General features: G+C 38.3%; 1 protein-coding gene across 2 annotated transcripts; it reads left to right on the top strand.

Moving 5' to 3' along the window:
- The first annotated feature begins 3,625 nt into the window (after positions 1 to 3,625).
- LOC143462782 (glutathione hydrolase 1 proenzyme-like) lies at positions 3,626 to 7,969 on the top strand. 2 transcript variants are annotated; one of them, XM_076961060.1, is made up of 12 exons: positions 3,626 to 3,800; positions 4,069 to 4,319; positions 4,492 to 4,631; positions 4,854 to 5,049; positions 5,352 to 5,570; positions 5,950 to 6,059; positions 6,167 to 6,303; positions 6,465 to 6,652; positions 6,843 to 6,934; positions 7,134 to 7,297; positions 7,511 to 7,621; positions 7,700 to 7,969. In XM_076961060.1, exons 1-12 carry the CDS (start codon positions 3,732 to 3,734, stop codon positions 7,847 to 7,849), a joined length of 1,827 nt encoding a protein of 608 aa, XP_076817175.1. In that variant the 5' UTR covers positions 3,626 to 3,731; the 3' UTR covers positions 7,850 to 7,969. The 2 variants fall into 2 exon arrangements, with proteins under 2 accessions (XP_076817175.1, XP_076817173.1); XM_076961058.1 differs by having other exon boundaries at positions 3,627 to 3,800; positions 7,110 to 7,297.
- Positions 7,970 to 9,990: the final 2,021 nt, after the last annotated feature.

Below are 9,990 nucleotides of genomic sequence, written 5' to 3'. Positions count from 1 at the left end.
ACGAATCCAATATTAAAGACTAGTATTAATGCTAATACCAATTCTAAAACTAATATACTTAAACTAATATAATCTAATAAAATCATAGCATGCAACGATAAAGTTATAAGCTGAAGGAGATAACATGAAACAGAATTCCAACTTGAGGCGCAATGCGTTTATCAATGACAGGAAATCATTTGGACTTTTAGACTTGAAGTTTTACAGGTCAGGTGATAATTTCAATTAGAAAGTTTCAATAAAAGGAAACAAATGTCAATCAACATTGTCTATTTTTAGAAAAACAATGCTGTTAATACGAGGTCAATCGTGGAGATAAACATTTTTACCAATTAAGTTGTCAATCACATAGGGGTTATTTCGAATTCGGCAAGTTCATAATGCAATGTAAATATCATGTTTACAAAATAGTATGAAAATTATGGAGTTATCTTAGTGCAATAAGTTCAAAAGTGCAAGGTAGGTAGCATGTTTGAGGAACTGTCTATCTACTTACTATTCTTGGATAAGTTTGCAATTATACCGTGAACTGAGATTAAACTTATGGCAAGTATGACGTTATTTAATAGCGCGGTAAATAGCAGAAATATAATTATAACGACACAACTTGGAAGACAATGGAAACAGCGTCTTCCAGTTTCATCTCACAGCGGTCAATTTTTTGACCCATAGTAAACACAGAAATATCATAACTGACCGAATTTGATTGCTTTTTTTGGCAAGTTTATCAACTAAACTTCTTCGACAAAAACTTCCCACGACCGTCAATAGACACAAAACCTGACCAAAAAAGATTCAGGACTAAAGTATCTTCCAGTTTCATGAAGTGAATAATATCTGGCAAGAAACTTACTGAGTGACAGCGAGAAAACCCTTCAGCCTAAGTTGCTCGGGAGTTTGCTCAGCGCGAGCTTTGCGCGTCGCTTTATTTCACAATCTACCACAAACGAACCTTTTCTCTGACCTAATGAACGTTTTCTCTAGCTTTTGCACTATTGTGGGTCACGGGCTGATTGCTACGTCTGATGGTAAGCTAGTACTAACACCGAATATCGCACATAGTTTAAGGGATCTGTCTTTTCATGGCTACACGATCCTCATCAAACTACGCTAAACTCTGTTGTTAAAAATTGAAGGCATACCTGCCACGCCTTGTAATGTGAACTAAGCTGTCAAGAGAACCTGTTCCTAGAAATATTATCACAGGGTTTGCGAGAGAAAGGTTTCCTTCCGCACAAACGCATTCTTCCTATGAACAGCAATTCGAGCTTAGTGTAAACATTAGGGCAGTAGGGCTTGGCATCAAAGGACGGTTTAATCATTAATTAATCTCCACATTTGACCTGCTGTTTACTGCAGGCCCTTTGTGTAAAGAGCTTAATATTTATTCTATTGTGACCTCACTAAACTGCTGCTATCCAAGGCGACGATGGATGTTTGTCTAGATGAGAAGGAGCAAATAAGATGAAATGTTCCCGTGATTTGGGTTTACCGGCGCTTACTTGCTTCACACTGAACTTTTCCGCACATGGGCAGCATAGCGCGCCTTCACCAATACGTCGTCACACAGCACCCCAATATTATTTCTGGTGTTTATATGCAAATGCGTCCTCTACGACGACTTCATACATTTTATGTTGAATAGTGTAAACTATCAGTTTTTTTTTCGGAGTTTAAATTATCCTTCCATTCGGTTTAGTTTACGGAATAGATTTGTGATGATATTATAAAATTGCTTGCAAATCGAATTCCGCATAGAATACTTGTTTACGGAAATCGGCAAAGCATTGCGTTACGTAATCGATTACTCTCTGCTTATCGTATTAAGTCGTGACAAAAATGTCGTGCATGCCTATATTGTGTGTGTTATTAACTTATTAATTTATTATTCATAGTTGTTCAATGCGTTATAGTCTACCAAGTCAACCCTAGAAAGTGGTCGACTTCATTATATAGCTGTCCCAATGTTTTATCTCGATGTATTCGTTCAAAGAAGCTTCAATATAATCAGAATACACAGTTGTCAAGGTGAACAATTAATTCTAAGATTAAGAAAAGCAGAACAACGACCTTCGAAGACTCATATAACATCGAGGACATTAAACAATTCAACAGACAAACGTTGTAGTGATTTGGTCGCCCTTACAGGTTAAGGAACGACAAACAACCATTTCATTACAGATTTTCATAATTGTGCTAAACTTTTCCTTGATAAAGATTGTAATTATTTATAAAACGGTATTTATTAAAACTACACAAGTTGTCAACAAATTTGGAATAAGTCCAAACAAGCAGTTTGACCCTACTCTTAATATGCAAGTGCAATCTTGGATCAAAACAAAAAACTCAAGTTGAAAGCGTCGTATTATGAACTATGGGGGACAAACAGGATGGCGCCACGGCAGCAATATGTATTAAACATAAGCATGAAACGTTTAGGGTCGCCGAAGCCGTATCTTGGTGTGATGCGCTGCCACAGGGTACATGGAGGTCAAGTAGCAATACGCAGTAGCCATTTTGGGAAATCAGTTGCTTTTGGAGAGGTCACAGCTAACTAAATACAACACATCTATTGCTATATGTATTGCACGTAACATATGAACATATATATGCTGTACCAGTGGTGGTTATTACGATTTATTTCTTCTCATTCATTGAACTTTTAAAACTCTAAACCGGATATTGAAGAACTTAATATTAAAGACTAGTACTAATACTAATACCAATATTAATACTAATAACTTATACTAAAACTAATAATATCATAGCATGCGATGATACATTTAAAAGCTGAAGGAGATAATAAAGCAACAGAATTCCAACTTGAGGCGCAATACGTTTGTCAATGACAGGAAATGATTTGGACTTTAATACTCAAAGTTTTACAGGTCAGGTGATAATTTCAATTAGAAAATTTCAATAAAAGGAAACAAATGTCAATCAACATTGTCTATTTTTAGAAAAAGTATATCAATCAACTGTCAATCAACTATTCTTCAATGAGTCTGTAGTTACACCATGAACTGAGATTGAACTTTTGGCAAGTATGACGTTATGTAATAGCGCGGTAAATAGCAGAAATATAATCATAACGACACAACTTGGAAGACGATGGAAACAGCGCTTCCAGCAGTAGCTCATGTAGTCAAGTATAATATTTGTGTACTGTGCTGTCTTCACGAACAAAGAATGACATAATGTTGTAGCCTTTTTCCGCGATCGAAGGAAAAATGTGTCACAGATCGGAAATTATTGAAGATAAATGAAACCACTACATATGTATTTTGATGCTTAACTGGTAGTTTAACTTGCCTGTATTCTATATGGCATGCTGTATGAAGTAACAAGACTAGCGGTGATATAACTAGTCAAAATGAAACAGCGCACTACTTTAGCCTCTATACCGCTAGACTTTTGTATTTTTGACTTTGGTAAAAAGTGTTGTCGCAAAACTTTATGTCAAGTCGTTTTAAGTTACTTATGTGAAGGTTAAAAGAGGTATAGACAGCTATAGTAGGAGTCCGCAATAAAGTAATGAGACCAGCACCTTCTTGCTTGCGGTAGTGCTCTTGCTCGTCGGTGAAGCAATCTTGATTCTTGATGGAAAACAGCCAATACCTACGTCATGGTGTCGTTTACATGGACATCGTAAAACTCCATTTGTAGATTGAAGACTTCGAATCGTGTTTTACAGGTCACTTTCTATAACTGAATTGAGCTTAACATGAACCATGGTTGAGATGTCAATTTTATCCGAAAAACAACACCGCGGTATGAGGCGTCAGGTAAAATCGTTGGAAGTAAGTGAATAAAAATATCGTATATTTGTTCTTCGGTGTACAATGATAAAACCATCATCCCAGACATTTTCATTTTGTAACATAACATCAGATGCTAATTGCTATTTACAACAACGTACTGTTTAGAATTTACGAACTTACAATTATAGCAACGATTTATCGTCTTTGAATTAAAGTTTTTATTAGAACTGCACCTTCCCGTGACCCTGATACTTGGTATTTTAACAGAACGCATTTGTAAAATTAACAATTATTCGATTTTATACAGAAAATATTTTGGGTTGTGTTTGCATTGGCTGCATTGCTTTGCGTGGTCTTGTACTACGGTCAGCTCTTCAGTCTCAAATCTGGAAACGGTCCTGAAACATTTCCAGCTACAGAAACATTTGATAATGCGGCCGTGGCAGCGGACGCGGGTAATTGTTCCGAGATTGGAAAACAAATTCTCATGAAAGGTGGTTCGGTGGTCGACGCCGCAATCGCTGCCATGCTTTGTGTTGGAGTTTACAATTCACACAGGTTATTTTATGTCTATGAATTTTTGCGTTTTCTTTAATTTCGGTTGTTTTCATAAATTAGCGAAGAGAATGGTTAAACTTTCTCCCTCTTCTTTATGGCTGTATATATATATAAGCTTATATATAATAAAGCGCGGAAAATTTTCACCATGAAATTAATATAAATATCACAGCTGTGGGCTGGGTGGAGGATTTTTTATGACAATCTACAACGCCACAACAGGAACAGCCACGATTATAGACGCCAGGGATGTGGCGCCAAATCTTGCATCACGTGACATGTACGGAAAAGAGGAGTTGCTTTCAGAAATAGGTATCTATACAGAGTAAAGTTAAAAAGCTATAAATCTATTACATGTATCCAAAGAAACTTTTTTCGAGGATAAAGCTTTAAGTGTTTAAATAGATATAAGTAAATAAATTAAATAAATATAAAAATTGCTAAAAATGACTTTTTATCGTAAAAAAATTGTATGTTGTACTACAAAATACTAAGTATGAATCGAAATGTGGTTTTAAACAACTTAAATTGCAGGAACACTTGCCGTCGCTGTGCCCGGTCAAATTGCAGGATTTTGGGAAGCTCATCAAAGATTCGGAAAATTGCCTTGGAAAGATCTCTTTGAACCAAGCATTAAGATTGCAGAGAAAGGTTATGTTGTGGGAACCGCTCACGCTGAAGCCATCGCTTTGATAGCTCCTAATGTTTTAGACCGGGATCTCAATTTGTGGTGAGTACAGATGTAACCTAATACAGTTAGAGATAGATATCATGTAAACTAATTTGCTAATTCCATTTTTATGATTAAGTGTCAACTCCACTTTAAAATTTACCTAATTCAATAAAATATAAAACATTTCCAAATTTAATGGAAAATTTTTGTCTATACTGGAGTGACTTTGCAAAGCTATAATTATCATCTGTCTTCTTTCTTTATTATTTGTCTTCTTTCATTTCTAACCAGTTGCTTGCTGCACTTTTAATGAGGCATCTTTGATATACCTGGTCAACAGTAGGTCATTTTATATCCAGGCCTGTATTTACCAATCTTGACGGTAGCTTGAAAAAGGCAGGAGACACGATCAGGCGACCCCAACTAGCGGCCACTTTACGAACAATCGCCGATAAAGGAGCTGACGTATTTTATCGAGGATCTCTCGCATCTGACATTGTTGCTGATTTACGCGATGGTTATGTGTTAAAGCCGGGTGGAGAGAGCATTATGACGGAGACTGATCTCGACAATTACAGGTATTGGCCAACAGAGAGGCAACAACGGGGGGGTAGCTAGTGCCCCATTTACGGAGCCCGGAGCTTTTTAGTGCCCGACACAACTCACCTTTTTTTATATTATTCCTGTATACGTCACGTTTCAATTTGGAGCTGGAACACTGCACTTTTGCAAACAAACTTGTGTTGATATTTTTTAAATTGTTTTTATTGATTTGGTATGCAGTAAGCTACAAGGTTAAGTGAAGGCTTTATGGCTGCTAGAAACTTCAGCTACATGTGCAATATGCATTCGTATTACAATTTTGTGCATTTGATTTCATCACCTAATTATGAGCATAGCTTGCTGCAATGATTTGAAAAAACTTTTAAACAAAGCTATTTACGTCATACGTACTAGGACAAACGTAAAACCTGCGTTGAACGTGACTGTTGGTGACTTCAGCCTCTTTGCCCCAGGACCACCAGCCAGTGGATCAGTACTTGCGCTTATTTTGAACATATTAGAAGGTAAGTGCATTAGCATTAGTGCTAAATGTCACACGTCACCGCTACGGCTACTGATAGCAATATTGCTACTGACGTGATTGGGAATAAGCTTTCACAACTTTTACCAGGTTATAATTTTTCCCGAAATGATATGAAGCCCGAACAAAAAATCCTGACCTATCATCGATTTGTCGAAGCCTTCCACTTCGCATACGTCAGACGTTCGTGGTTGGGCGACGACCGGACCAACAAAACTATAACAGAGGTAGAAGATTTAAACCAAGCAAGATATCATACAGTGCTATTGCTGCAATGAAATTTATCTTTTTGTCAATCAATCAATCCCAATTAGCAGCAAAGATACCAAATTCGTTTAGAGTGAATACCACACAATTAACGCATTAATAGCTTTCATGCCATTGTTAGATTGCAATAAACATGACGTCAAAGTTATATGCTGAATCACTTCGTTTGAAAATCAACGACTCGTTCACTCAAGAGCCAGGATATTATGACGAACAGTTTGTCCTCTCTGACGATCGAGGCACCTCCCATCTGTGTGTTGTTGGACCGGGGGGACATGCAGTGTCAATGACCAGCTCAATAAATGCACAGTATGTGTTGACTGTTATTGTTTTTCTTCTTTGTTATTTTTAGCTTGGCTGAGTGCACGAAACAAGTTAACACGTAATTTAATGAATTTTATATGTTGGCAATAAGTAACATCGCACTCAAAGTAACACGTAACACTCCTAGTCACATAAGTAAAACCACCGTCCACCACCATCATTTTATTTTAACCAGTTTCGGGAGCAAAGTTCGTGGTCGAAGAACTGGAATCATTTTCAACAATGACATGAACGACTTTTCATTGCCGGGTTTGCAAAGTCGCCACGGTATATGCTTAAAAGCATACATTTAAGTCTACATTTGTAGTTCTAATTTTTGCTTATTTCAACGTCGTATAAGCCAACCAGCCAGGCATCTAAGCCAGGCCAAATTACTTTGGTAAGCTTTAAAAGGTCCCGTTCTGTTTTATAATTAATTTTAATTTTGCATATTTCAACGTAGTGTTACAGGATATTAAAACAACAGGGCTGCCGGAATCTCCATCGAATTACATTGTCCCGGGTAATCGGCCATTTTCAAGCATGTGTCCGTCCGTAATTACCCAGACGGATCCGCAAACTGGCAAGAGAGAGTTGAAAATGGTTGCAGGCGCCGCCGGTGGTCCCAAGATCACAACAACGACAGCTTTGGTAAGAGCTTAAATTTATGCTAACACAGTGAAGTCGGTATAAGTCTTTTCTGAACGTTATTCTATTTTTCATTGAACCTATGAAGGTAAAGGATCACATAAATAACATTTAACCTACCATTTGCTGACCCCATGCAACGGGCGTTAAATTTTCCTTTATCGGGTAATTGTGACAGACAGGTCATTATCAGGTAACACTTTATAATTGTTTCAGGTAATTATGAACTCATTATTTTTCGGTGATGACGTTGGTACCAGCGTTGCTAAGAAACGTATTCACTACCAATTGGGCGAGCCAGTCAAGGTTGAAACCGGGTTTGACAAGGCAAGTTGCTGCTATGAAATCCCTTAAAATATGGGGTAAAATTGACCAAGTGTTATCTTCAAAGTGTTGGTTAAACAGGAAATCGTTGATGGATTAGAAATGAAAGGACACGAGGTAGAAGTGGACGAGGGTATCTTTGCTGTCGTCCAAGCCATTCTAGTTGACAAGGATGGTCGGTTGAGCGCCGCATGCGATTCTCGAAAAGGGGGATATCCCTCCGGATTTTAGTTGATCTTCTTAAAATGAAACATGTTTAATAAACAAACATATGTATAATAATGTTCCACAAGCATTCTTAATAGGATACAAATATAAGCTGACACAAGATTGCAATAAAGCCACCTACTTTCGAAATACTTTCGCTTTTTATTGGAGAGACGTTTGAATCAGAAGCAAATGCACAAATAGGTCACTCTCCGTAAACCAGTTACTTCCTTTACCGCAAGTCTAAATGTCTTGTGGGTCCTTCTTTCGCGTGTCCCATTTTCCACCAGTTGAGTTGCCATTGCAATTGCAGAGATAAGAAAAGGACGGAAGTATAATGAGTTAACGGGCAATAAGGTTGTTTAAGTACCCCATGTCTTGCGGCCCCGTTATGCAAAGCTGATGCTGTTGATGGACTTCGTTCACCGCTCTATAGCATTTTTTCCTCCAGCAGAGTGTTGACTGCTTTTTCAGAGACAAAAAAGACAAAAAAGAACCGTTAGCGGATTTTTTAGGCTCATTCAAAACTCCCAGCACAGCGTGGAGTTGGTGCCATGACCGAATGGGATGCTACCGCAAGTATTAGGCGCAGCAGGATTCTGGTTAAGTCTTTCCCGAGCGCTAAGAGCCAGGTGACAATACAGTAAGTTCGTTGGTTATTAGACTAACGCTATTCCAGTCGGCCTTTCTGAAACTTTACCACTTCCCTATGGGGCGCTTAGAACAGACGTCATGAGTTCAGAAGCAATTATAAGCGCGGGTCAAAGTTAGGACATCGGCGACTTGACTTTTCAGCATACATTTGTCTGCCTGGTGGCGGAATGGTTGGAGCACTGGCTCGCAATGATGCGGCCCGAGGCGAGGTACGGCTCGACTTAAGTTTGTGGGCCCTAAAGTTACGGGAGACGTAACAATCTATCCTCGGCTGGTCCGGTGATCGTGCTGCTCCGAAAGATTTTGAATTTAAATGGTCAAAAACGCATAAAATTTCGCTTTTCTTTGAAAACACAAATTGCCTGAGATTTGTTTGAGCATTTCTTTTTAACCTATAGCTCCATAAGTTTTGCTCCATGGCCCCCAAACTTTCACAACCTTCATTTCTCTGTTGCTATCGAGTGCTTAATACCTCAGAGGTCTATCAGCAGAGAACACAACTTTTGCTTCCTCTTGACAAGATGTCGTAAATCACGTGAGAGTTTGAGCATCAAGCTTTATGAAAGTAATCTCAAAGCAGAAGGAGATCTATTCCCACGAAGGCTCAATTTAAACAGCTTCCCCCTACTCTAAATACAGTTAATACAGCTAATTAGCATGAATCAGTAAATGACTCTCCTCCTGAATATGTACGACTACTTAGCGGTAATATTCGTATCGTATCGTACTTATTAACATTCGTATCCTGAAAAATTACGGCTAGTAAACGGTAATATTCGTGTGCAATGTTTGATTTTTAGACCGCGTGCACAGAAATAGGGGAGCCCTTGGAGGCCTCGTTCGCCTCACCCTAACCCTCTGTCACTGTGGACGTCACTATCGTCCCAATCAACGAAATATCACAATTGCCAGTTGAAGTCGTCACGCATAATAGCCTAGGGGAAAAGACACCCCGAAAAGGTTGTTTTCGGTGAAGTTGAGGGGTCTTTATAAGTTGATGATGTTGTCGTTATCAACATCTATGCATACACCCTCCCTCTCTGCCACAAGCAGAAACACAACTGTTTATCACTCCCCCATTTCTTGTTCAGTAAGCTCATTTCAAAATGTGTCCGACACACCATGTTGCCGCCGTCTTAGCGAGAATGTAGATTCAGGTAAAACAGTGAGTAGTTCTGGAGAATTGAGTGATTTTGGAAAAGTTACAATCGACTAGATAGTAAAGAAAAAGTATGCAAAGTTATCGCTACATATTAGTAGTGAATTGTGTCCAAAATTACTTTATATTCCAGCCGGGTTTCAACACATCCTTAGCTATATATATAGCACGTAGCATAGGTATATATATGCTACAGCAGTACCTCATGTAGATGATGTTTAATGTTGATGACATAGTGTTGTGTCTGTAACACTTTTCCGTGATCGACGGAAAAATGTGTCACAAACAGGAAATTATTGAAGATAAATGAAACCACTAAATGTGTATTTTGATGCTTAACTGGTAGTTTAAC

The sequence above is a fragment of the Clavelina lepadiformis genome, chromosome 6 (genome assembly GCF_947623445.1).
Source record: "Clavelina lepadiformis chromosome 6, kaClaLepa1.1, whole genome shotgun sequence".
NCBI lineage: Eukaryota > Metazoa > Chordata > Ascidiacea > Aplousobranchia > Clavelinidae > Clavelina > Clavelina lepadiformis.
This window is presented reverse-complemented; position numbering and strand designations above follow the sequence as displayed.

Excerpts from the sequence above, each read along its gene's own strand:
- LOC143462782 (XM_076961058.1), top strand. The coding sequence starts at position 3,732 with ATGGTTGAGATGTCAATTTTATCCGAAAAACAACACCGCGGTATGAGG. Across the intron at positions 6,060-6,166 it reads TATTTTGAACATATTAGAAG|GTTATAATTTTTCCCGAAAT; the intron begins GTAAGTGCATTA and ends AACTTTTACCAG. Across the intron at positions 6,653-6,842 it reads ACCAGCTCAATAAATGCACA|TTTCGGGAGCAAAGTTCGTG; the intron begins GTATGTGTTGAC and ends TATTTTAACCAG.